Source organism: Mustela nivalis (assembly GCF_964662115.1).
Source record: "Mustela nivalis genome assembly, chromosome: 13".
NCBI lineage: Eukaryota > Metazoa > Chordata > Mammalia > Carnivora > Mustelidae > Mustela > Mustela nivalis.
The window spans coordinates 61,426,880-61,453,697 of NC_139032.1; the positions used below are offsets into that span (position 1 = coordinate 61,426,880).

At 42.6% G+C, this 26,818-nt stretch overlaps 1 protein-coding gene across 2 annotated transcripts; it reads left to right on the forward strand.

Annotated features, from left to right (window-relative positions):
* ANP32B (acidic nuclear phosphoprotein 32 family member B) lies at positions 1–26,212 on the forward strand. 2 transcript variants are annotated; one of them, XM_082694960.1, is made up of 7 exons: positions 1–431; positions 10,425–10,574; positions 14,485–14,607; positions 20,001–20,190; positions 22,320–22,444; positions 24,667–24,736; positions 25,754–26,212. In XM_082694960.1, exons 1-7 carry the CDS (start codon positions 378–380, stop codon positions 25,819–25,821), a joined length of 780 nt encoding a protein of 259 aa, XP_082551086.1. In that variant the 5' UTR covers positions 1–377; the 3' UTR covers positions 25,822–26,212. The 2 variants fall into 2 exon arrangements, with proteins under 2 accessions (XP_082551086.1, XP_082551087.1); XM_082694961.1 differs by lacking the exon at positions 10,425–10,574 and having other exon boundaries at positions 45–431.
* Positions 26,213–26,818: the final 606 nt, after the last annotated feature.

The following is a 26,818-nucleotide window of genomic DNA, read 5'->3' on the forward strand; positions in this document are numbered from 1 at the left end:
TCTCCCCGCCCCGTCCTTGGTGCAGCGGCCACCGAGCCGAGCAGCGCCGCGCGGGGCCGAGTGGAGCCGAGCAGCCGCCCGCGCCGCGTCGCCGGTTTAAGCGCAGTGCGGGGCCGCGGCCGGGGGCGGCGGTAGTGAGACCTGCGCTGCGCTCCAGCCCCCTTTTCCCTCCATGGTTTCTCTCAGCTCCCGTGAGTAACTTGGCTCCGGGGGCTCCGTTCGCCAGCCCGCACGCCGCCCACCGCCTGGGACCGCGCCGCCGGGCTCTACCGCCAGCAGACCCCTTCCGACGGCCCTCGCTGCGCAGGCCGGGACGCCTCTCCCCCCTCCGCCCCCGCCGCGGAAAGTTAAGTTTGAAGAGGGGGGAAGAGGGAAACATGGACATGAAGAGGAGGATCCACCTGGAGCTGAGGAACCGGACCCCGGCAGCTGTAAGCAGAACCTCCGTTGGGCGTCCTCTCCCCCCCGATGACTTGCATGTAATGGTGGCCACCTGCGGGGCCCGGGCCGCGGGTTCGCCGGCTCCGGCTCGGAGAAGGGCGCAGCTCGCGGGCTCGGACGGGGAAGGCGGGCAGGCGGGCGGGCGTGGAGGGGGGGAGCGAGCGCGCGGGGATTAACTCTTTGGCGCCCGCGGGCCCCCGCGGCCGTCTGGGGAAGGCGGTGGGGTGGGGGAAAGGAAACTTTGAGGTCCTCGCCCGCCGGGGTCCTTTCCCGGAGAAGCGCGTGTGCGTGTGGCCGGCGGCGAGGGAGGGAGGAGGGGGTTGTGTAACGCTGGGAGCCATGTTTGCAGCCTCTCGGGATGCGCGGCCGGGCGGAGGCCGGGCCTGCCGAGGAGCCGCGCGGCCAGCCGGGGCTGGGCCCGCCGGGGCTCCGCGCGCCCCCGGGCCGGCCGCGGAAGGGGCTCGGGCGGGGCGGGGACTCCTCCGCTCGGGCCTCGCGGTTGGCACCGGCCGGGCCGAGGGTGGGGGGCCGTGGGGTGAGGAGGGGACTGTCGGCCTCTGAGGGGGGCTAGGAGCCCCCTCGCGGGCTCGGGGGCTTGGGCGGGCGCGGCCTGGCGCGCGCGGAGCGGGGGAGGGGCGAGCCGGACGGCGGAGGTGGCGCAACCGCCGTCCCTCCCGAGGCCAAGTTTGAAAAAAGGACGCGGTTCCCGCCATTTTTCAAGCCTAAAAATAAAACTTTCTCCCCTGTTTCTCTCCCTCCCCTTTCGTCCTCTGGGCCTTCCCCATTCCCGGTCTCCTAGGGCGCGTCCCGGTCGGCCCAGGCCAGCCGTTTTGGCGGCGGCGGCGTTTTCGCCTTTTCTCTGTGCCGTGGTGGCGGAGCCCGGGGCCCCTGCCGGGAGTCTGGCCCCTCGGTGTGGGCGGGCTGTGGCTCCTCGCGCCAGCCGGGGCGCGCCACGGTCCGACAGAGCGCCATGTTGGCGGGCGCCTGTCTCCCTCCGCCGCGTAAGCCGGCCTGTGTGTTCGGGCCGCCGCTGCCGGGCTCAGCCGGTGGCTTTTCCGTCCGCCTCGCCGGGGCTCTGCTCGCACTGGCGGGAGCTGCGCGCTGCGGCCGCCACTGACTCCTCCGGCTCGACTCCTGTGGGGCGCGCTGCTGTCCCCCCTCCCCCCTTCTTAAAAGGGCAACGCCAGGCGGCCGCCTCCGCCCGGGCCAGGCGCGGGGGGTACCGGCGGGCCTCGGCTGGGCTCGCGGGCCGCTTGGTCTCCGCGGCCTCTGCCCCCGCACGTGCTCCAGGGAGGCCGGCACTCGCCGCGGCGGCTGCGTGAGCTGCGGGCGGGCCTTTGAGAATCGCCTCTTTATTCTCCACCCCTGCCCTCCCGGCGGCAGGGCGCGGGGCCATGTTCCCCGTTGCCCGCGCGGGGCGGCCGCGCCTCCGCCAGACCCGGGGCTAGGGTGAGTGGCGTTCCGTGGCGGTGGGGAAGCCTAGGGGAAGTTCTCCCACCCTGTCCCAGTCGAGCGATGGGCGCGCTTCGTGCAGTCAGGCAGCTGTGGTAACAAGTTGCCAACTTGTGGAAATTTGTCAACCAGCGTTCGCTTGGTGTGTCCCCACAAATGGGGTACGCGGCGAGCCTCCCCGCGCGTCCTTGGAGGACCTGAGGGGTGGGCGTTGCCAGTTGGTCCCCTGGGTTTTCTGGTTGGGGTTCGACCACGGCCGTCCCCTCCGTCCACAGTCAGACATTTTGTGTCGGCCACGTGCTAGTGTATTGAACGGTTAAGCCTTTTCGCACTCTAAGACTTAAAAGAGTTCTGTTCTCATTTTAAGTTGTTAATTTCAGACCCTTGCATTATTGCTGCGAGCTGCAAGTTAGTAGAATGTGGAGTAAATTTAGCCAAAATTTCCAAAAGTGTGCACGTGGATCTTCAAAGGGCTTTAAAACTAGGATTTCAACTCTTTGTGCGAGAACTAAAAGTTTGATAAGAGAATTTTTACGCTTTCTGGGAGACACAACTGGGCTGAAGTTCCCACTATATGGAGTTTTTTTCACATATGCAGTAACCAGTGTATTACTTTTTAGAAGTACTTAAGTAGGAGCAGGTGTAAACTTTTCAAGTAATCAACTTGGGCCTTATACTCTTGCCAAAGACAGGTTAGTCATGTGATTGTTTCATTAACGGTAAAAGTCAGTTTGTCGGTTGCACTATTCACATTTTAGGTGCTCAAAAGCAGCAGGTGACTAGTGGCTACTGTTATTGGATAGCACTAGGCTACAGCAGTCCACTACTGGTTTATTAAATATTTGAGTACCGGCAGTATGGCAGGGCCTGGAAAAGCAGGGTGAACTAGACAGCAGTGCCTTCCATCTTGGAGCCTCAGAACCCCGAGGTATCCAAATTGCACTGCTGCAGTTTAGGGGCTTTGGGAGCCCTTCTGGAAGCCTGCTAAGGTTGGGGGACACATGAAGGCTCCCCTGGGAACCCTGAGGAGGAGACTCAGCAAGAGTTCGGCTCTTAAGACAGGAAAGCTTTGATCTTAAATTGAAGGCTTTTTCAGGGGAAAGAATGCTGTAGATTTTGAAGGAAATTCTAAAAGAGTTAAATAGCGCTTTGCACGAAAGAATCATCATTGAGGCAAATGAAAAGTTGGAAGAGGACTTCTTTAAAATCAAACTCAGTCACATGGCTCCTTATGTTTGTTGTGGGGCCATCTGTTAGAGTAGGCTTGGCCTCTGGGATCCTGCAGACTCTTGTCATTTGGGGGGAAAGAAAAGAACCATCATTGGATGTACAGTTAAAATACGGACAGGAGGCTTTTAAACGCATATATGCATCCCGTGGTTGAACTTAATGCCGTCAAATGAGAACTAAGTGTTTGAGGAGGGTAGAGGTTTGATCACACATGATTTTTGTAATTTTTTTTTTCTTAAGGCCAGATAGGCTTTTATTGTGTATGTGACTTTTTGATTTTTACTTTGAGGTTTGAAGATGACTCTGGTAACCCTTACCTTCTTGTGTTGGCTCCAGTGTGTGAGACCAAGATAGTAGGTTCAGTTCACCAATTACTATGGTCTTACTCCTTATAAATACAAGTACGCACATTTAAGAGGGGACTTGTGAAGAAATATGTAATTCAGGTTTTTTCCTACGACCAAAACAGCTCTTCTTATCAGGTGTGTTCTCATAGTGGGAAAATGCCGCAGATGGCATTTAAAAATCTAAGTAAAGAATGAAGATCATCATTTCAAAATATAGGCAAGGATAAGAAATATTTTATACAAAATATTTGTATCGTCAGTTACTTCACTGAGAAGAAATTGTGCAGTGCTAGTAATACCATATACACCACGGAAATTGATGGTATTTTCAGATGTGAACTAAAACACTGATGGGGCTAGTGAAACACTATTTAGTTATATTCCAGAATGGAAAGAACACCTGTTCTTTATGTGAGGCTCTCATCCTTCCCTTGCATGAAACGTGGCCCTCTGTTATGAGCACTTTATTAACTCTGCGTCCAGGGACACCAGCCTTGATGTTAGCTGTTGGGAGTTTTCCATTCAAAGTTAGAAAGGCAGGCAATTCCTGTGGTTCACTGGATGCCACCGTGGGACTTAGGTGGGCTGTGTGCAAAGACGAGGCATTCCTCTTATAAATAAGAGTAACCTTAGGAGACAGACACTTCTGTTTCTCCTACTTTACACTTTTACATTTTTTCCCCAACTTTTTCTGTCTTAAGTCTCTTAATGTAATTTTCAGCACAGTGGGATATTCTAATTGGTTACATAGCAACTTGCTTGCCTTCCCCCCATTTTTAAAGTATTATATCTAAATTGAAGAAAAAAATAGTAGATGTAGATAAAAATAAAATAGGATGGGGGGGTGTGAGATTTCTACCATCTAGACATTTGGGTATATAGTCTACCAAATATTTAATATTTTCCAAATTCAAATTCTTTTAATGTGTATATATATAAATACAGTAAACTTCTCTATCTCTGTGTGTTACTATTATTTTGCAGTTTCATTGTTAATGTCTGCATAGATCATAATTTATGGGGGTAGTTAGAAGTTTTTTTGCCATTTTAAGTAGTACTGAAAGGAACCTCTTGCAATGTGAATCTGTCTTCTGTCAAATTGTTGTTCAGAATGGTTCCTTTCTTTACCTATACAACCAATAGGATATGGGTGTTTCCTTCTTTCATGCTGACAGTCCTGTCACCTAAATACAATTGAGAACCATTAATATATATTCTGTCATTTTGAAAACATTTAAAAATTTTTTATTTTTATTTTTTATTAACATATAATGTATTATTTGTTTCAGGGATACAGATCTGTAATTCATCAGTCTTAATTCACAGCACTCAACCGTAGCACATACCCTCCCCAGTGCCCATGACCCAGCTGCCCCATCCCTCCCACCCCCTCCCCTCTAGCAACTTCAGTTTGTTTCCTGAGATTAAGAGTCTCGTATGGTTTGTCTCCCTCTCTGGTTTCATCTTGTTTCATTTTTCCCTCCCTTCCCCTATGATCCTCTGTCTTGTTTCCCAAATTCCTCATATCAGGGAAATCATGTAAGTGTCTGAAAACATCATTTTAAAATAATGGTAAAGTAGAAGGTTTGGAACATTGGTTGACTCAGAAGAATGAAAGTTGGCAAGGATGCCAGGAGTTACTTTTTCTACATTTTCAGATTATTTCATTTACTGCAATAACCATGTATTAACCTTCTAATTAAAGGAATTGATCACTCAAAATGATCTATAATTCCTCCATACCTTTACCTCCCCCCTCCTTGTAACGGTTATAACCGTTCTAATTGGGGAAGATCACCCAACCAGTTCCAAACCAGTTAGGTAAAATTGATATCAATAGCCAGGGGGAAAAAAAAAAATAGCCAGAGGAGTGGAAAGAGAGCAGGTTCGAGAGGATGAAAGGAAAATTGCTTGATTTTTTTTCTCTGCTAGCACCAATCCCCATAACTTGACTATAGTATATTTCAGATTTTTCGGTTAAAAAGTAGTAGAAAATAATGGTTTTTCTGATAGTCACAGAAAACAAAAACAAGAGTTAAATAGGAAATAATATGGATTATTTATAGTTTTTAAGTATTTATCTTGAATTTATATTTTTAGAAAGATCTAATTTAATTGGAAATTAAAGGATGAAGAGTAAATTTGGTCTCTAAAGTTTATCGGTCTTCAAACAGAAAGCCAGCTAACTTTATCTTGGATCAAATAGCTCCCTGAGTTGTACACCCAAATGTACAAATTCCTGCCCAGCCTTACCTCCTTAGATAGTAGCTCGGAGAGCATTTGGAACAGGAGGAGAAACTAGGGCCATTTTTTCTTGATTAGAATCCCTCATTTATTCTGGGTCTGTATTGGGAGGCCATGGGGTTATCTATCCCCAACTCCCTGCTCACTGTCCCCTTTCCCACAGTTCTGCCGGGCTTGCAAGCAAGTCAGGGTCCCTCCATAGCAAGGAACAGGGCAGGGGGAAGACTTCCTCAAATGCTGCTGATGCAGTGCCTGAGAGCAGACACATTTCACCATGCTCCTCTGTAGAACTTCAGATGAGCTAGAAGGCAGCTGCTGACAGTTGGCTTTCCAGACTTCTTGTCCTCAGGCAGAGCCCCAAGTGGAACCCTGTGGTCTCTGCTTTCTTCAGTAATTCCCACTTTGTACATTTTTCCCAGGGGCTTGTCCTCTTACTGTGCCTCTGGTACTCCCGTCCAGGGGTGTCAGGTTTCTTTACTACTACTTCAGCCTTCCTGGAAAAGTCAAGGGGTATGCCTTCTCTGCTGAGCCGTACAATCCTCTGCCTGACTCAGCCCAGTAAATTCTGTTACCTTCTACTTGTGGAGAAAATTTAACAACTGAGCTACTCAGGTGCCCTACTTGTAGAGAAAATTTAAAAGTCTCAGGTGTGCATTCCCTGAACTTCTTGCTCTCCCACTTATACACCTGTATACACCAGGATGGATACACCTGTATCCATCCTGGCTTTTTCCATAGGAGGAGCGCCCTACCTTCCAACAAGAGTAGAATGATCTATCTCATTTTTAATACACAGTTTTTATTGTAGTTGCACATCAACTTTTTTAATGTGATGTTTTGTAGTTTTTTGGCTGGTCTGTTTTTTGTCCACGTTTCTTTGTTTTTGTTTTTGTTTTTTCTTAAGGTAAAAACGATATCCTTGAGAAAAAGACAACGCAAATATCTAAAATTTCCGTATATCAAGAAAGGTCACAAAAAATAATAGGGGTTGGTTGCCATTTTATATAAAAAGAACTTGGAACTCAATAACAGACTCAGATGTCTCTATTCTTTCACCTAGCAATAGATTGTGAGGAAAGAATCCTGATTACAGAAGTTTTATGTAAAAAGGTATCATGCCATTATTTATAAATGGGAAAATTAGAAATATACAAGAGGATTGTAATTTGTGGTATATCCTATATACTCTAATTTCTTTAGCCATTAAAAATATTCAGTGTTGTTAAAAGTATGCTTAGTAACAGACTTTTATCTCACCTATATTTGAAATACACAAAGAGTAAGTTAATACCAAAATATTAACAGTGACAGAGATTTCTTGCATTGATATGATAATGTTCATGATCAGGAAGAGTTTCTCTTTTATATCCAGGTTTTCTATTGCTGCATCTGCTCAACCCCCTACAGTCCTGACACAAACCTCTATCAGTACTCTGATAAGCCTGTGACTAGTTTTCATCATCTAACAGTTGTGAAAGCTCTTTCTCATACCTAGGGTATAGTGGTGACTGAAACAGACAAGACCCTGCCCATAATGAAGCTTGAAATCTAGTGGTGACTTTTTAAGTCTTTATTCTCCTAATAGATTCATATTATCATCATTGAAATGCTAAATAAGATTTTTTTTTTTTTAAGATTTTATTTATTTGAGAGAGCTCATGAGTTGGGAGGACAGAGGGAGAAGCAGACTCCCTGCTGAGCAGGAAGCCTGACACAGGGCTTGATCCCAGGACACTGAGATCAACAGTCTGAGCCAAAGGCAGATGCTTAACTGTCTGAGCCACCCAGGTGCCCGCTAAATAAGGTTATAAAGGAAGGTCTCCCTTTCTCTTCTTGAGAGATTTTCTGTATATAAAAGTGAATCCATTCTTCACATTGCATCCCACCATGTATCCTGGAAAGGAGTCCCTTTTTGATGAGCATTGAAGTTTTCTAATTTTTTCAGTCCTTTCCTCAGTAACTTCTTGTGCCTTGTTTCAGAAGCCTTTAACAAGTGTTTGAAACCAGTACTCCACCATTGGTACCATTCCTGATTCTTCTCATCTTTTTTGCAATCTGTCCTTTGTCCTCTTCCTAGGGATTCCACCCTTTCACTCTTACTTCTACCCTGATGACTCCAAAAACAGAACTGACAACCCTTCTCTGCACCCCAAACCACATGTCCTGTTGTCTGGGGAAACTTGTACCCACACATCCAAAGGGAACCTTAAACTCAGTATCCTTCATGATATTCATTACATCTGCCCCTCCCAATCTGCTCCCTACTTATTTGCATCTAGCTACATGGCTCCCATTTCTCTAAGCCAGACTTCAGCTTCCCCTCCATCATTTTCCACACCCAGCAACTGAACCCGCAGATCTGAATCATTTAACATCTTTTTTTCCCCCTCCCGGTTTCCTCCTCTTGATTCCTATTCTGTTGGTTCAGCAGACCTGTTTTAGCTTACATTTGAATCTTTATGGTAGTTTTTGATGACCCTAGTTACAGTGGAATTTTATCAGTTGAAAGAAATAGCCAAGAGGTGATTTCACCCAGTGAGCTGGGAGGCAATATGGCTAACTCTAGTCCCTCTTCACTTGGCTTTGGCATATTAGTGTCATTCTGTGTAATATTTTGGATTCTCTGTGAGATGCAGTCATAGAAAATCCCCCAAACCAAATGAGGACTTTTAGTAGTATTGCTGTTCTAGATGTGTGAGCAATTATAGTTGACTTTATTTTTATGGTTTGCTGGTTTTCTTTTTTTTTTTTAATACAAAAGAAATACATGCTTATAAAAAGCCCAGTACAGATATGAATAAAAGCAGAGGTCCCTGTCGTTCCCCTCATCCCTTTCCCCAGAGGTTACTTTTTTAGCATTTAGTGTGTTCCAGGTGCTACTCCTCTGCAGCTCCATGCCATGAATACTATTCTCTTCCTTCACAGATGAGGAACTGAGGCGCAGAGAGGCTAAGTGACTTTTCTGAGGTCACACAGGTCCTAAATGGAAGAGCCAGGATATGACCTCGGTCATCTCTTCCTATAGCCCATCCCACCTCACTTGACACTTTAAGTTTTCAGATGTGATTTTTCCCCAGAAAAGGAGAAAATGGCAGAGGTGTGTAAAGAAGTGTGGAATGAAGGAAGGAAAGAAGTAAAAGGTGTAACTGGCCTGCATGTGTCCTCACTGTAACCAGGGCTTAGGAGGAGGAAGTAAACAGGGTAGTGAGAAGTAGTAAAGAAGCAAGTGAGAAGTTGTGGTGTTGTGGGTATCACAGACTCTAAATCTGTGTCCTTCTCTGTAAATGGGGGGAGACGGGAAGGTGTAGTGGTGCAAAAAAAAAAACAAAAGAGTAAGTGCTTCGTAAATGATAGCAATTACTAGAGTAGTATCCTTGGATTTTGTATGGGAGGATGAAGACATTATTAGCTCATATTCTCATTGTAGAACTGTGAGCATCTCCTTTCCACATGCATGCTTGATTAATGCTATTTAAAATGGTAGATTCACCACAAGAGTGCCTTTGGCTGTTAAGTCTAATTTGCATCAGTGTAAATTGACTAAAATGTGTTAAAAAGTTGCAAGTTTCAGTGTCCACCACAGAGCAAGAATGGAAGTAGGGATTAGCCTGATAGATACATAGTAGACTTTTATTAATTAATCAGTATTTAGAATTGTGGGGCACCTGGCTGGCTCAGTCGGTAGAGCACTCAACTCCTGATCTTGGGGTCAGGAGTTCAAGCCCCATCCTGTGTGTAGAGCTCACTTTAAAGTAATAAATATATATAACGGGGCGCCTGGCTGGCTCAGTTGGTTAAGCGGCTGCCTTTGGCTCAGGTCATGATCCCAGGGTCCTGGGATTGAACCCTGCCTCAGGCTCCCTGCTCAGAGGAGAGCCTGTTTCTCCTTCTCCTTCCGCCTGCCTCTCTGCCTACTTGTGTTCTGTCTGTCAAATAAATACAATTTTAAAAAATGAATACGAATAAATAAAATCTTCAGATACAGTACACTTGGATGGATTGGAATTCTGAATTACAGGACCCACAAAGAAGATTTTGTGGCCTGAAAAAGGAACCTAATTTAATGTCTTAACAGTTTTCTTCTGTAGAAATAGCTTTCTCACATGTAACCCAAATTGATCTTTGTTTTGAATTAAGTCCTCTTGCATCTTGACCCCTTCTATATTATCAAGAAAATCTTAGTAAAGATTAATAAAACCAAAGTGAAAATGTGTAGTGCAGAAACCTCTTGCCAAAATTGGTTAGGGATTTGATAGGAAAAATAAAGTTTTCCTCTTTTCCTTGTGTCAGTCCCCTGGGCCTTGAGGGAGACTCAGCTGGTGGGGTTAGGGTAGGGGTGGGGCGGTGTCTTCTCTGCTTTCATAGTTAAAGTCCCCTCTTGGGGAACAGACCTGGGAAAAGGAATAAGGAAGATATAGTTTCTTCACTTATATTTTAAGAACTGCAGTTCTGTCTGTGGAAAGTAAAGAGTTTAAATCTTTATTTATACTGTGGTGTAACATTCCATCCCTGCTATCTATTAGTATATTGTTACTAAGTGCTTAATCATTTTTCATTTATTTATAACTGTGATCTAGGTCTAAGGCTGCCCCTGTATGTGGATGTTTTTGCTGGGTGTTTATGGTTGTAGGTTTTGCTTCGTTCTTTGTTTTATGTGTTTCTGAAAGCTTTTTTTTTTTTTTCCCCTTCTTTCCCCTTTGTCATCCACAGGTTCGGGAACTTGTCCTGGATAATTGCAAATCAAATGATGGGAAAATTGAGGGCTTAACAGCTGAATTTGTGAACTTAGAGTTCCTCAGTTTAATAAATGTAGGCTTGATTTCAGTTTCAAATCTCCCCAAACTACCTAAATTGAAAAAGGTAAGTACTTTAACTTTAGCAGTAAAAGAGAGAACATCTTGAGAAAGGGAAACATGTATGATTTTACCTGTAAGGAAGCAGTTAGTTTAGCAGAAAGCACGTGGCCTTTGGACCTGGGCATATCTGGGATTGAATTCTAGCTCTACCAGTTCCCTGATGATCTTCTGCAGGGTACTTAATCTCTCTAAGGCTCAGTTTCCCTCACCTATAAACTGGTGATACCACCCAGCCTCACAGAACTGCTGTGATGTTTAGGAATAAGACGTGTTGGATGCTCAATAAGTAGTAGTTATGAAAAATAATTATTTTGTGAATAAGCTATTACTGGTTAATTGCTCTATGTTAAAATGTTAGCTGTGTTTTTTTCTTAGTATGCTCTGGTTTAAGAACCAAAGGTGCCTCTCACTCTTCATGTTTTATGTTTGTTGATTAAGGGTGAGTTTCAGTAAAAACTTTTCAGATGTGTAGTCTGATCATTCAAACCTATTGTGTAATTCTTAATGACCAGAAAGCTTAAAATGTCTTGTGACTGCAAGAATTCATTGTAACAAAGCTACAGTATTTCTCATCCTAGCCTATGGCTTGTTGTTAGTACTTCATTGGTCTAATTGTAAATCAGTCATGCCACCAATTTAAAAAAAAAAAAAAAAAAAGCCCTCTAGAAAAATATTTTCTCATGTCCTCGCACATGTAACGGTCTTGGGGCTCCAGAAAGTCAAAACTGGAAGAAACTTTGCTTGATTCTAGCCTAGTCCCTCGCTTTATAGGCATTAGCAATAGACTCAGAAAGGTATTTGCCTAAAGCCACCTACAAAAGAGGTTAGCACTTGAGCCAAAACAACCCATATCTCCTATTTCCTAAACCAGTACTTTCTCTATTACATAATGAAAAGTATGTGTAAGTATTGCAGGCTTTTCCACTGTTTGGTATTCACTTTATTAGGGAATTTAAGCAGAACTTTTATCCAAAGGTACACAGAGAAATCTGTAATGAGATTTGGGCAAAATGCAGGTAGGCTGTTCAGTAGCTTGCTTTGAGTCCTGAGAGGAGATTGTTATGGGTAAAGTACATTAATTAAAAACCAAAACCCCGCAACACCTGGGTGGCTCAGTCGGTTACCAGTCTGTCTTCAGCTCAGGTCATGATCCCAGGGTCTTGGGATCGAGTCCCACATCGGGCTTCCTGCTCAGCAGAAAGTCTGCTTCTTTCTCTGCCTGCTGTTCCCCCTGCTTGTGCTCACGCTCTCTCTGTCTCTCTCAATCTAGTAAATATTTAAAAAAGAAAACCAACCCGGAAACTTTTTAAATTTATTGCCTTAGGTAATAAATGCTTAGACATTACCTGAAACTCAGGAGTTTCAGGTAACTTAGCTTCCTATCAGAAAGAATAATCCTGTTATATTTAAATTTGTATATTGTTCCTTTCGTCTAAGCATCTATTTTAGAGGTTCAGGTGTAATCCTTTTGTATTTACATGAGTTATTGGTGACACTGGGAGCTCTGATTAACCCATTAAACAAATGATGGCTTTCTAAGCATGTATCTGCATAGACTTATTGCTCGTGTGATCCTAGTGTGTATTTCAAGTTCTGTTTTCCTAGCATCCTAATACATTTTCCTCTTTACTGTGGTGTGTGTGTGTACTCTGTCAGACTCAGAAGAGAAGTGAACCAGTGACTATCTATAAAGAGGGCTTTATCAAATCCTTCTGAAGCCTTGTTAATCACTTACTTGCAGAGTTAGGAAGGAGTGGAGAGATCTACATATCAAACATACAGGCAGACAAGAGGTTCTCACAACAGATAACAAACTTCCTTTTCTTCCTACCCTGGAGCACAGATTGTTTTTTAAAAAGAAACTGGTTCTGAAAGAAATTTTAGTGTGTAAATATCCCAGGTTTCCCAACTTTACACATTGATTTCATTTCAAAATAAACATGCCACTAAATGTGTTGGCAGATTGCCTTGCTGTCTCTATTCCTTAAGCTAATTCATGTTGAAAGGATAGGAATATTACATATGTGTGACATTCTAACCAATCAAAGAAAGTAGTCTCTGTTTTTGTTTTGATTTACTGGAATCTCAGTAAAGCAAACACTTGTCTTTGTTGATAAGACTTATATTTTTTTGTTTTTTGTTTTTTGTTTTAAGGATTTTTTATTTTAGAGAAGAGTTGAGAGAGCATGGGGGAGAGGGCAGAGGGAGAGTGAGAAGCAGATTCCCTCCTTGAGCAGGGGCCCCACTAGGGGCTCTATCCTAGGACCCTGAGATTACCTAAGCAAAAGGCAGACGCTAAAACCAACTGAGTCACCCAGATGCCCATAGATTTGTATTTACAAATCTAGAGCATGACTAGATAATTTGGAATATCCCATGGGAAGGAAAAAAATGTTTAGAAGTGTTGTGTTTCCTTTTCTGAAATATTTAGTAACACCTAAGTCGAGGACTTGAGTTGTTTTTTAAATTCATTCTTTCAACAAGTATTTAAGTTTTTAAAAGTTCCTCTCTTCTGTATCATGTAGTTCATTTCATTGCATGCCAAAGACTAAATTACATGAAGTTTACGTGCTATTCTGAGTACATAGCATAGTGAGAAGGACGAATTCTTCAGAAGCTAGCCTGCCTGGCTTTAGGTCTTTGGTTACCCCTGGAACTGTAGTGTGATCTAGGGCAAGTCACAGAATTATAGTTCATTTTCTTCATTTTTAAATCCAGATAATAATTCTTCCTACCCTATAGGGTTATCATAAGAGCAGATAAGCTTGGGGCACCTGGGTGGCTCAGTGGGTTAAAGCCTCTGCCCTTGGTTCAGGTCATGATGCCAGTGTCCTGGGATCGAGTCCCGCATCAGGCTCTCTACTCAGTAGGGAGCCTGCCTCCCCGCTCAGCTCTGCCTACTTGTGATCTCTGTCTGTGAAATCCTTAAAAAAAAAAAAAAAAAAGTAGATAAGCTCATATTTCTAGTGTTTCAAACAGTGCCTGGCTCTACCTAAGTACACGTAAGTACTGTGTAAGAGTTAGATGTGGTTGGCTGCTGTTGTTGGCACCTAAACTAGAGAATTGAAACCAGTTCTGTGGTCCGAGTTTTCTCATCTGCAAAATGAAGAGTTTGAATTATATGCCCTCGACTGTCTTAATACTTCTGGCTCTAATTTCTTTCACTTCGGGTTCTGATTGCTCAGTGAAGGCTCATTCCTTCATTGGCACACGACTTGCTGTGCTGCTTGACCTGCCACTAAGAAATTAGAGTAGGTTCTCATAAAGGCTAGTGCTGGGTTTATGCAAGAAGTGGCCTCTGGGGAGTTGGTTTCAGCAGCCCTGAAGCTGTTGGCCCACTCACTTTCCTGAGGTCTTGGTGCTTCTTTAAGGGCTTGCTTTGGGACCTGTGCCACTCCTGTAGTCTTCGGAACAACACTCTCTGGTGGCTTCCAGGTAGAGAACCTTCCAGTGTGTCAGAACTATATAGGACCAGATCAGCTTTCAAGTGGGGCATAGTGAGCTTTGTTTGGCACATGGAATAAGCTGCTTAGAATGCACAGACCATTTACCCTTCCTGGCAGGTATAGACTGTTGCAACTTCTCAAAGAATTCTAATTTGTTTTGACCCACTTTTTAGGTTAGAAAATGGATTCACCGATGTCCGGGCCAGATCTTGAGCAAACTAATTAGCAGCTGGTTAGGAAAATGCAGCTCTTATCCATTCTGTTTCTCCTCCTTTCCTCAAGTGTTCTTGGGATCTGTAAACTACATAATCTGGTTTTAATCAAACAAAATGAATAAACATGCCCTAACAGGAGCAGAGATTATTTGATCTTGATAAGTATTTAAGAATTGTATTAGCTACTTATGACACCTTAATGATAGGTGTTTCTCTGTGTGTATCTGTATGTGTGTGGTATATTCTCTTGCAGCTTGAGCTCAGTGACAATAGAATCTTTGGAGGTCTGGACATGTTAGCAGAAAAACTTCCAAATCTTACACATCTAAACTTAAGTGGAAATAAACTGAAAGATATCAGCACCTTGGAACCTTTGGTAAGTAAGTGAGGACTTGGAAACCAGGACTTACTGGTCATTTTCATTTTCATATTTATTTATAGTGAGGGAAATGCTTGGAAATGATAATAATTGATCAAGAAGGTGGTGGTTTTTATTACAACACTTTCTGTAGAAGTTTTAAAGATCAGGGTATCTCTGGTTATGTGTTCCTGTGGCTTTGCTCTCCCTGCCTGATACTGTGGTGGTTTCCTTCCAAGGGGATTTTTTTTTTTCCTTTTTTTTGTCCTTTTTAACTTTCCTATATTGACCATAGACTTAAACATTTATCTTAAAATTTTTTTTCCTCACATTGGCCGGGCTAGTCTATACTTTTATACTATTACAGAAAAAGCTGTTCATACTGGATGGCATATCTGAATTGTAGATGGAACAGTCCAAGGACAGCTCCAGTTAGTTTAAGGTCTTCTAATTGATCTTGTGCCCCGCTGGATCACTGTCGCCTTAAGTTTTGCATGGGAACCCCCCGAATCCTCGGTTTTCATACTGGGATAAGCTGTAAAATGTTAAGTGCTAATTGGGTTATAGGCTTACTGTGTGACCTTGGGCAAATTGCTTCTTCTCTCTGGGCCTCAGTTTCCTCACTTAGGAAGCAGGGAGGATAATAAGCTCTGCCTTACTTTATACTTAGGAGTTCTGAGAATAAAATACGGTAATGTGCTTAACTTTGCTTTGTAAGTTGGGAAGCTGTGCTAATGGGGTCCAGGCCACATGGAAGTTGTAGGGCAGAAAAGAGGGCAGGGAGAGGTTAATGTAAGGTGTGGGGCAGCCTCCCAGGCTGTTCTGTGTGGCTGCCACTGGGAAAGTGCTATGAATTCAAGATTGTTAAGTGACTGATTTGTCTAAATATTGCATTCTGTAAATTTGTCATTGAGCCTGAATTCCATTTTAATAAGGCTAATGGAACTCCCAACTTGTTTTACATGTGTTTCATACATTAAGTCAGTCTTCCCATTTGACTTATCTAGCAAACATTAATTGGGAGAGGGTTTTGCAAGCAGGTAGGAGCTGTCTCAGGATCCAGAAGAGCAAAACCCAAGAGGACAAGACATCTTATCACTATCAATTCTGATGTCGCAGCACATTAAAATATTTGACTTTCACCTAACTTGTACAGAATGCTCTGTCGATTTTTCAAGGGAAGATGGAGTTAAATTGTGACTTTATTTAACAGAGAGGATTTCCTGCCAGAATTATAGCATCTTTTTTCTCCTAATCAATAATTAAGGCTCTGCACTAACATAGGTTAAATCACCTTTTATTGAGTCCCTTTATTTTTATGTTTCATTCAGTGCACCATGGTTAGCTCCTGTTTCTCAAATGCTAGGAGCCTGTTTCTCACCTTTGCTTCGTGAATTTGCCCCTTTGTTCTGTTGTAGGTACACCCAGGTACTTGGGCTCCTTCCTTTTTACTAGTCTGTTCTTTTCCTCTAACCCAATCCCCATTTCCAGTGTTTCAGCAAACATTAGTGAGTTTTGCTGTATTCAAGGACATTAACATTGGCCCATTGTATCCTCCTGTGACCCAGAGAAAAGAGAACGACTGTCCCCCTTTTAGAGATGAGGGAACTAACTTCAGAGAGCTTAAATAATTACTCAGTGGCCACATGATAAATGGCAAAGTAGAGGTTTAAATTCAACTCTGGCATTCTTTCCACTGCCCTTGGGACCTGTTCTTTATGCCTTCATATTTATTCCATACCCAAATTAACATTAAACTGAGAATTCCAAGAGGAGCACTAAATTAAGTGCTGGAGTCTCTCCTGAACCTTCCTTCATTGTGTATGTGTCTATGATAGGCCTATTGATTCAGGGTTACTGTCAATCTAAGAACCCCTTTTTTCTAGAACAGAATGCCACGCAGTGCCTCCCATGGTGGGTCATTGGCTGTTGCCCAATTCTTGTGCCAACCCGAGTCCTCTTTGATAACCAGAAGTTTTTGTCCATGGTCTAGCACACAGAGGCAGAGCAGAAGCAAACATTTTGTGGGAGTTGTTTTCTTGGGCGTTCCTGACCTGGTCAGTGATGTATGAGCGCCCTTTGGTGGCTGTGAACATCTAGGTCCCCCAGGACAATGAAGAGTGGTAAATAATTGTATTTACCATTTTTAGAGGATCTGCTATGTACCATGCACTGCAGTAGATGCTTCATGTATGCGATTTCGTTAGCAATCCTCACATTTCTGCAAAGAGAATAAGAAATAACACGGCCCTCTTTTATGCATGAGGAAGCTGAGGCTTGGGAGAGTCCGAATCCCTTGTCCAGAGTCACACACCAGGCTAGCCAGTGACAGAGCCACAGTGCTTCACAGCCAGGGCCATCTGGAAAAGCTTGACCTCCCACCATACTCCTAAACTTGTCTTCAGGTGCCTGGGGGTGCTAGGTAGGTCTCCTAAAGTTATATCTTGGAATAAAATAAAACTGCAGGAGAAGATGAAGGGGGGAATGTTGGGTCCGTTTTGTCTTCTGAAAGTATTCTTCAGTGGGAACAACACCATTCTCATCCTCATTAACCACGTACATTTTGAACACCGTCTACTTTGAGCCCAGTTCTTACAGTCATTGCAATGATTGTGAATGCCTCTGCTTGCTACAGGGACATTAATCGAGAGACAAAGAAGGCATCAATTCAAACTTCCTTGGACACCTTTTTTAAGAGACCTGGGCCATCCAAACCATCCCCCAAAGCCCTTCTAAATTCTAAGAAGGCAAGCAAAATTATTGTTAATAAAATGTTTAATGTTTATTATGGCTAGCCTATTAGTTTTAGGCCACATTTCTGGTGTGGTAGCATTCTGATTTTTGAGCGGTTTTTTTTGTTTGTTTGTTTGTTTGTTTGTTTGTTTTAAGCACTATTTACACATTTCATTGGGTTCCTGACTAAATCTGTGGGTAGTATATTTGGGGCCTTAAAGCACAATTATATTACTTTAAACAGTTCTAGAGTACTACAGTTACTTGGAATTTTGTTGTTGTTTATTTACTTTCACTTTGTTTTCTAGCATACTGTTTGGCATGTTTGAGTTATTCATAATGGGTTCTTAAGAAGTAGCCAAAAATTTCACAGATTCATTGGAGTTTCAGAAATAGGTGGAGGCCCTGTGTACTGTGACAGGAGGTGGAACTAGAGAAGGGGCTTGAGGCACCATAGAGTGTGAAAGATCAGGGGTTGTATGCATTTTTGTGCATCCATTCCTAGGGAATAATTTTGAAAAGCAAATGGCTCATTCCCTTGAGTGAAGAATTTTTAGACTTTGGGAAAGCTGCCTAAATTTACTTGTGGTCGTATCTTAGCTGTACAGAGACAACCTTTTTGTGAAGAGAAAAGAGTTCCCAGTGTGTCAGCTAGTTGTCTGGGGTGGTATTTCAACATTTTTTCCCCTCTTTGGCAGGAAGCCCTACCTGGGCTTCGGGAGGTCAGGACCTGCCCAGTAGGGAACCTAATCTGAAAGCCACACAACATAAAAGCAGCTCTCCCTATGATTAGAAGGGCTGGGGACCGCTTTCTTAAGACCTCAGGGGACTGACTTACATAAGCACATTATTTGATCCACAAAGTCTCGGATCACTGTACATTGGTGTTTGGAGGAGTGCATTTGCCTGTTGCCGTAACCCTGCTCTGTGTCCCTGCCTGGCTCTCAGTTCCCAAGGGCTGCTCAGTGAAAATAAAACAAGTGTGGGAACCTCTTCTTTGACCAGGAAGATGAAGATCCTGTAAGTGCAGGGGTCAGCAGCCCTTCCTCTACGGGGCCAGATAGATGTTTCAGGCTTTGTAGGCCATAGGGTCTGTCGCAGCTACTCAGCTTTGCTGTTATTCTAATACGAAAAAAGCTGTACATAGTACATAAACAAATGAAGTGGCTGTGTTAGAATAAAACTTATTTTACAGAAACAGGCAGTGGGCCAGGATGAGCCGGTCATCTTTTGCCAAGCCCTGCTTTAGGGTAAAGATTTTAGATTATTTTCTAACTCCCAGATCACTAAGATACCTCAAGTCCTGAAGACAAGGTTTTTTTCCATCTGCATTTCTTCCTGGGGCTTGTGAATGTTGAAATAGTTTTCCCAATAAAGCATCAAAGCCTTTGAACAGTGTTTTTTTTTTTTTTTTTTTTTTGCAGCTTACTTCATGCAGAGATCCTCTTAGTTTTGTTTTTGTTTTGTTATAGTACTACTTTCTCAGAGAATACCAAGCTTTTTCTCCTGATTCAGACCCTTAAAAGTGACATTTATGAAGGTACATGTCCTGTGCCCTCTGTGCTTATTGGCCCTATTCTAGAGGGCACTAGGCTACATACTACTTGATGTTTTATGTTTGCTTTTTAAGCACTTGGCCCTCTTCTCCTTCCTAAGAGGTTCTGCTGTTACTTCCTGCTGTTCTCTTCTGTTTGCCTGTAATATACTCCCTCTGCCCTCCCAGAGTCTCCCTTCACCTTTAGTCACAATTTGCAAAAGCTGGGATTGAAATACTGTTACACAGTTGTAATAGCAAATGAGTCCCTGAGTAAAATACATGGACATTTTCTTATCTACTTTGGCTACTCAGAAAACTTTCCTCGACCCAAGCTTTCAGATACCAACTATTTTATGTTTTGTACATTAGATAGATTGAACCAAAGTTCTAAACAAATGAGGTATTGCAACAAAATTTCAGGGTATGGTAGAATCAGAAGAAATTTATATCAGGAAGGTCTGGTAATGGTGTTGATCCTTTCCCCCCAAATTAAAAAAAGAGCATTGTTCTCTCCTTCAGAAGTTTCAACTCTTGAGTGCCCCTTCCCTTTCCCCAGCCTGTACTGACTCCTCTCTTTCTGGAGAATAACCATTACCAATAATTGTTATCATTTGCTTTATTATATGCTATTCTCTTGTGTTTCACATCTGTGTCTCTGAATAGAAATCACAAGTACTTCAAAATTGATGCATTGATTAATTGAATGGATTTGTTTTCCCCCATCCTGCCACCCCAGAGCATTGAAGACTGGACTTGATATCCAACAAGTTCTTTTGGCCATCTGATTACTTGAATGTTAAAACTTAGTTTTGAACCAAATTTATTAAAACTCTGATTTGTCTCATACTGTGAAAAGATCCGGTTTTAATGAATAGTTTTTCAAATTCGTTTTTCTTAAAATTACTAATGCTGCCAGAAAAAGACAGTTCTCTGAGAAGGTAGAGAAGGTAGATTGTAGAATCTAAAATCTAGTGGCGCATTATAAAGGTTGTGAAGGACTTGGGATGTTTTCCTGTGTATAAAGCTGAGTCAGTAGCAGCTAAATGAATACAGAGCCTAGAATCTTACCTCTTCGGGAGATGGGTTTTGTTGCTTATATTCCTTTGGTTTAGAAATTTTGTTTCTTAATCCTTTTCTTCAGAAAAAGTTGGAATATCTGAAAAGCCTGGATCTGTTTAACTGTGAGGTTACTAACCTGAATGACTACCGAGAGAGTGTCTTCAAGCTCCTGCCCCAGCTGACCTATCTGGATGGCTATGATCGAGAGGATCGGGAAGCCCCTGACTCAGATGCTGAGGTGGATGGTGTGGATGAAGAAGAGGAGGATGAAGGTAGGTGGGGGTAACATCCAGTGAACCTAATTTCTGCCCGCCAAAGGTCGTGATTAGCGGTTGAATGTTCTTGGTGTTGAGAACAATAATTACTTTCCATGTGTATAGGGAATTTATTTCCATTAAATTTGGAACTAGGACCTCTAATTTTAATAAGTTCTTGGGACATTGAAGCCTTCAAATGATTCAAAATAAAAATGATTTGTTAGCCTCGAATTTGGAGCCCTAACACATTGAAGTATTTGTGGTTTACAGTTTACTGAAAGGACCATCGTCTCCTGTCTTCCCTGCCTTGTTCGTTTCTTTTCTGGGTTACTGTCTGACTTACCCTTATAAACTCAGCTTTGTCAGCACTTCCAGACTGCATTTCCTGATGCTCATGAGCTAGGTTAGGTTCCTTGCGCATGCTAAAGCTCTTCCTTGCTTACCTCTTTCATAACCTGTCACTCTCTGCTACTCTTGTCCCTTTCAACTATGCTGTGATGATCTTGGGTAGAAACTATTTTTGTCCTCTTTATTCACAAGGCCTACCACTTCACAGATAGTAGGTACGTGTCCGTTGTATCCAAATGTAAATAAAATCGCTTTCCTGATGGTCTTGTGCTCTCCTTGCACCGTGACTCACTGACTCTGAGCCACTCAGGGTAAATAGTTTCTCACCTCCAGTGGCTTAGAGGAAGCAGAATGATCAGTTTTCACATAAGTCAGCATGAAGAAAAGTTACTGTCCTAGAATTCCTAATGTTGCTGCAATTGGTGGTATTACTGTATTTGAAGCATTATTTTAAATATCTTCTCTTTAAAGAGAAAAATACATAAAACAAATGGTCAAGAAAAATAAAGGAGAAAAACATCAGGCAGCTTGGGTGCAATTAATGGTGTAATATTCTGGTAGCATCTTTGCAGATTGACCGCAGATTGGAGACAAGGCAAACAAGGAGTGGATGTAGGATGGTAAAGCGGACACAGAATAGGACTTCTCACTTTGTTTATAACATCACTTGCTCCCTTCACTGAAGGTTCTCAGGTAGTCATGAAAACCCTCGTCATGCCTCTTGTCATCTAAGTTCACCTTAAAGTCGAGTGGCCACATGTGCAAGAGCCTGTAAGGAAGTTCCTTGGACGGTGGAGAGCAGCTCCTGAGAGCGAGTATCAGTCAAGCAACAAGTTTGAGCTTTTATGTGCCAGGGACTGTGGAATATAGTTTCGAAAGTAGAAAGGAGACATGGTTCCTGGCCTTGGTCTTTACAGTCTGCTGAGAAACGTTAAGTAATCCCAAGTGAGTAAAGCATGTGATAATGGAGGAGTATCAGGTGCTCGTGTGAGAGCGTATGAGCCAGGATTAGGAGGTCTGGCGAGTTTGTCTTAGGAAGTGATGTTTAACTGAGACCCAAAGGTTTGAATCGTGTTAGCCAAGCGGAGAAGAAAGGGAAGAGCCTGCAGAGACTAGGAAGCTGGCCAGCGCAGCAGGCTCTAGAACCAGGAGCGGTAAGAACTGCTAGCCTCCAGGCCTGCACCAGCTGGAGTAGAGACACAGGTTGCAGGTGCCTCTCAGCCTGCCTCTTGTTCCCCACCCATGCTGACCCTCCCATTATAGGCTTATGAGCGTTTCTCAGGTTCCTCATCTGCCTCTGGTTTTGTGGTGGTACCCTTACCACAGAGAAGGAGCTCAGTGTTAATTATTTGGGGAAGGTGTGTGATAACTTTTTGCTGTGGAAAATTCTAGACATAGACAAAGATAGAAATAACAGTAAAACTAACTTTCACGTTCCCATCACTGAGCTTCAACAATTACTGGTTCATGGCTGATCTTATGTTATACGTTTACATCCCAAACTACTTCCCTCTCCCTTATTTTGAAGCAGATCATAGGAATTCTGTCCTTTCATCAGTAGCTGTTGTAGTATACAGCTAGTCCATCAGGACTCCTGGCCTCCAGATGTGAGGGGACTGATGGATAAAGGTTACAGCTCCCTGGGAGAAAGGGGGCAAGTGTGGTACGTGGGTTTCCCAGACACTGGTGTAGCCCAGTGTTTGTCTCATAGACCGACCTAAAGTGCCCTAGCACCTTAGTACGCGTGCCTGGTGGGCCATCGAGGGGATTTAATGAACTCCTTTGGACTGTTTCAGAAGGAGAAGATGAAGAAGATGAGGAGGATGAGGATGGTGAGGAGGAAGAGTTTGATGATGAAGAGGATGAAGATGAAGACGAAGATGTAGAAGGAGAAGAAGATGAAGACGAAGTCAGTGGGGAGGTTGGTGTAACTGTTTGCTGCTCTGTTTCCTATTTGTAGCTAAAAATGAGGTCTTTTTTGCTGCTGTTGTTAAGAAAAGAAAGAAAATGGGCTTCTGATGAAAGTAGTAAACTTGTAAATAGACCAATAATGACATGATTGATAGAATTCTTTTCCTCCCCTTTTTAGTAAATACTAAGCAGAATGCTTACAGAATGCAAATTAGACACAGTGCTTGGCTGTGTGGGATAAGTTTTGACCCTTTAACTTAGGAAGTAATGAATGTCCTTTCCATAGGGTGAGAAAGCGAAGTGTTGTGAGCTGATAGTATGTCCATCCCTTGGTTGTGTTGAAGGGAAGGATATGTTTACCAAGTCTGAACTTGTTCTTGTATGTTCAGCTTAATTCAGTAAATACATGTAATGCCTGTTGTTTTAAAGACGTGGGGATGCAAAGTTAAGCAAGAATGTGTTCCTGTCTTGAAAGGTCCTGTCTTGAAAGTTGTCTAGTTTATGGGACACCCAGTAATAGAACACCTCTGAGGAGCTGAATGCCACAGAAGGACAGGAGAAAGGAGTGACTTGACTTTGATAGACCTCAAGGAAGTTATGAAAACAGAGAAAATGGGATGTCATCAGAATGCACGTTGCTTTGTAGTACAAAAAAAAGAAAGGCTGGGCAATTTGTGTAATCTCATAGGTATTTAATGAAATTAAATTCCTAAAAGAAGCTTTTTATGGGGATGAGCATATAAAAATTCTCTTCTGAAATTCAGGGTTCTAAAATCATTTTTTGAATTATTCATTATAAATTGTATACTAATTAAACACATCTGGCAAATTAAATGCTTCTGAGAAGCAGTTTTATTTATTATTTTTATTTTTTAAAGATTTTATTTATTTGGCAGGGAGAGACACAGTGAGAGTGAACACAGCAAGGGGAGTGGGAGAGGGAGAAGCAGGCTTCCAGCAGGGAGCCGGATGTGGGGCTTGATCCCAGGACCCTGGGATCATGACTAGAGCTGAAGGCAGATGCTTAATGACTGAGCCACACAGGTGCCCCTAAAAAGCAGTTTGTTTTTTTTGTTTGTTTGTTTTTCTATTTTATATAACTAGGGTAAATCCTTCTAATATAAATGAAAAGGGGGTTATACTTAATACAAATGAAAATAAAGCAAATTCTCAAAAGACAAAGTCTTTCAGCTAATATTTGAAACCTTAAGACTGAATTAGCTCTTCAGGGGAATGAATATAGAAAGGAATGTAGAATCAAAACAGCCATAGGAATACTTGTAGGAAAAAGTGGATTGCTGGGTTTCCTTAGCAGAGATTTAGCAATGCTGTGCAGATTAGGAAAAAGTGGATCCACTAAATATGATCATACACTATTTATCAGACCTGTAGAATGGAAATCCAGGAAAATGAACCAATGCTTGGATCACAGACAGTTCTTTTTCTCTCTATATATTTATTTATATCTACTTATATGGTGTGTATGTATATCTATACATAATTTATGTGGGCATGTGTGTGTGCGTGTTCATATGTGTATATATGCTTGTTTATATATGTATGAAATTAGAGTCAACAAATAGGAAAGTAATGAAGAAAAGATGTAAGACCCCTGTAAGAATAAGTGACTTTAGGGGGCGCCTGGGTGGCTCAGTGGGGTAAAGCCTCTGCCTTCGGCTCAGGTCATGATCCCAGGGTCCTGGGATCGAGCCCCGCATCGGGCTCTCTGCTCGGCAGGAAGCCTGCATTCCCCCCTCTCTCTCTGCCTGCCTCTCTGCCTACTTGTGATCTCTGTCTGTCAAATAAATAAATAAAATCTAAAAAATTAAAAAAAAAAAAAAAAGAATAGGTGACTTTAGAAGGACAGGAAGCTCAGTATTACACCAGAAGTCAGATTAAAGAAGGTTAATATAGAAAAAGAAAGCAGCAAGTCTGACACCACAAATTCTCTTAGTTCCATTTTGCTTTCTTATGCAGTGGGGAGGACAAATGGAATTATATTTGAAAAAGGCAACAAAGTAAAAAGTTAAGATCCTAAAAAGCAGTTTATAAAGAAAATTTTAGTTTAAGCTTATTCACAAAAATGAACAGATTTCAGGACATTCAAGTAGATAAAGATAATATTAAAAGGTTTTCTCCTTGATGAATTATTACATTTATTGGCAAATTATCTTTCTGTACTTCTAAGTTTGCAGATTAATCCAATAGCATTCGCTATTTACTCGTCTTTAGGAAGAAGAATTTGGACATGATGGAGAAGTTGATGAAGATGAAGACGACGAGGATGAAGATGAAGATGAAGGTGGGTGTTACGCGTGCACGTAGGTCCTCCTCAGTTAAAAATTCACGGGGAAATGGCCATTAATTTTGAATTTGAAACTAAAGAGAGAACAAAATAAGACTCCCTCGGCCTGGGTAGCCTTCACAGGTGCTTGTACAGCGCTGTCGGGGCGCCTGGGCTCAGGCGGTAGCGGGTGTGTGCAGACAGGAGGCTGCCCTTGGCTGGTGCCTGGAGTGTGTCCTACCCACCCCAGTGCTGGGATTACTGCCACACCTGACACTGCTGGTTTGGGAAGTCTTTCACTAGTTTTAATAACTGGATCGTAACTTTTGCAAAATATAAATATAGCATCTTTCCAACTTTATTACTATTACTTCTTTTCCTTACCACAACCAAAACCAATGAAACAGCTATTTATTTGTTAATTGTTGGAAATACAGATTCTCACACCTGTGTGAGTTTCAGAGTACCAGATTGTTTGCTCTGCTTTCCATTGGTTTGTGCTTTCTCAGCATCTGCTGTCTGTGCCAGCCACTGTACTAAACTTAACCCTGAGTGCAACGGTAGGTAGGGCTCAGTACCGCCCTTAGGGAGCTTTTCGGAACAGCATGCGTGTTTAGGTAATTTCGTTGATACAGCCTCGAATTTTTACTGGTTGGAAAAAAACAGGATGATGTGTAGGTATTCTTAGATCCTCAAGAATGAATACCAGATACCCGAGGATTCTAAGAAATACCTTTTGAGTTAAACACTCGGTTGCTACAATGTGAGTCAACTTAAAGACAGCACATTAAAATGGAGAAAACTGGGTTAACTTCGCTGTCATTTGATGTTGCTGGGCATGTTGCCCTTCTTAATTCAGTATTTGCTAGTTGCGCTTTTTCGTTAATACCCTTAAAATCAGCAACCTACCAGTCCGTTCAAGCTTACAGGTTTTAAATCTCCCAACTGTCAAAAGTTCATTGTTAACCTCCATTAGCAATAACATAGGCAAATACTTTTCCGATTGTCTCAAAGTGAATTTTTGTTATTGTGCAGAAGAGGAAGAAAGTGGGAAAGGTGAAAAGAGGAAGAGAGAAACAGACGATGAAGGAGAAGATGATTAAGACCCCAAAAAACTTGCAAAGAAAGAACTGTTCAGTATTGGTTGGACTGCTCATATGGATTTGGTAGCTGTTTAAAAAAAAAAAAAAAAAAAAAAAAAGGTAGCTGTGATACAAACCCCAGGACACCCACCCACCCAAAGAGCCAAAGAATAGTTCCTGTGACATTCCACCTTCTTCATTTAGCCCCTCTTGGAAATTCACCATCAAGCTTGGGGTCTTCACCCCAACAAAATTGTAAGCGTTGTTAGGTTTTCATGTCAGACTTGCTGTAGCGCGGGGAGCTGTGATTGGTGAGCCGGCCGTCTGTGGCTACCAGTTGCACCAAGACTGTAACAGCATTTTTACTTTCTGTACAACAAAGAAGCTTTGTAAATAAAATCTTAACATTTTGGGTCTGTTTTTTCATGCTTTTCTTTTCAATGAAATTTTTTTACATTAGGACATTTTATGTGTCAACTGCCAAAAAAGTATTTTTAAGAATTTAAGTGAAATAAACACGTTCCTCTTTGGTAAAGTCTAGTTGTATGCTTACATTTTTAAATTAGACTAATTGTAAGCACATGTTAAAACACTAAAGAACTGGTGTCTCTGGGATTTTTATGTTAATGGTTGTTGAGAGGAAATGCATACAGGGGTCTTTGGACACTTAAATCTGATTCTCCTCATTCCTCTACTGTGGGAGTAGGCCCCCCCACCACCTTAAACAATGTTTGAAATTCAGTGCTCTGGAGCCCTTGAAAGCCAATAAAAACTGTTAGATTCAAGTAATAGGTGAATTAAGAAGAAAAGGATAATATGAAGGAAAAGCCTTACCCTGGGTTATGGGAGATCCTAATTCTAATTCTGCCTCTGTTTCTGATTTCCTGTGTGACCTTGCGTTGACCTCTAGATCACCTCCTGGTCTGTAAAATTGAGGGGGTGTGACCAAATGGCTTCTGAAGTCTCTTGTAGCACTGATGGTCTGTGACCCTCACTGACAGGAAGGTCTGAAAAAAAA

Bases quoted from the DNA above. Each gene is read 5' to 3' on its own strand.
- ANP32B (XM_082694960.1), top strand. From the start codon at position 378: ATGGACATGAAGAGGAGGATCCACCTGGAGCTGAGGAACCGGACCCCG. The intron at 22,445-24,666 runs GTTGGTGTAACT...ACTCGTCTTTAG, and splicing joins AAGACGAAGTCAGTGGGGAG to GAAGAAGAATTTGGACATGA. The intron at 24,737-25,753 runs GTGGGTGTTACG...GTTATTGTGCAG, and splicing joins GGATGAAGATGAAGATGAAG to AAGAGGAAGAAAGTGGGAAA.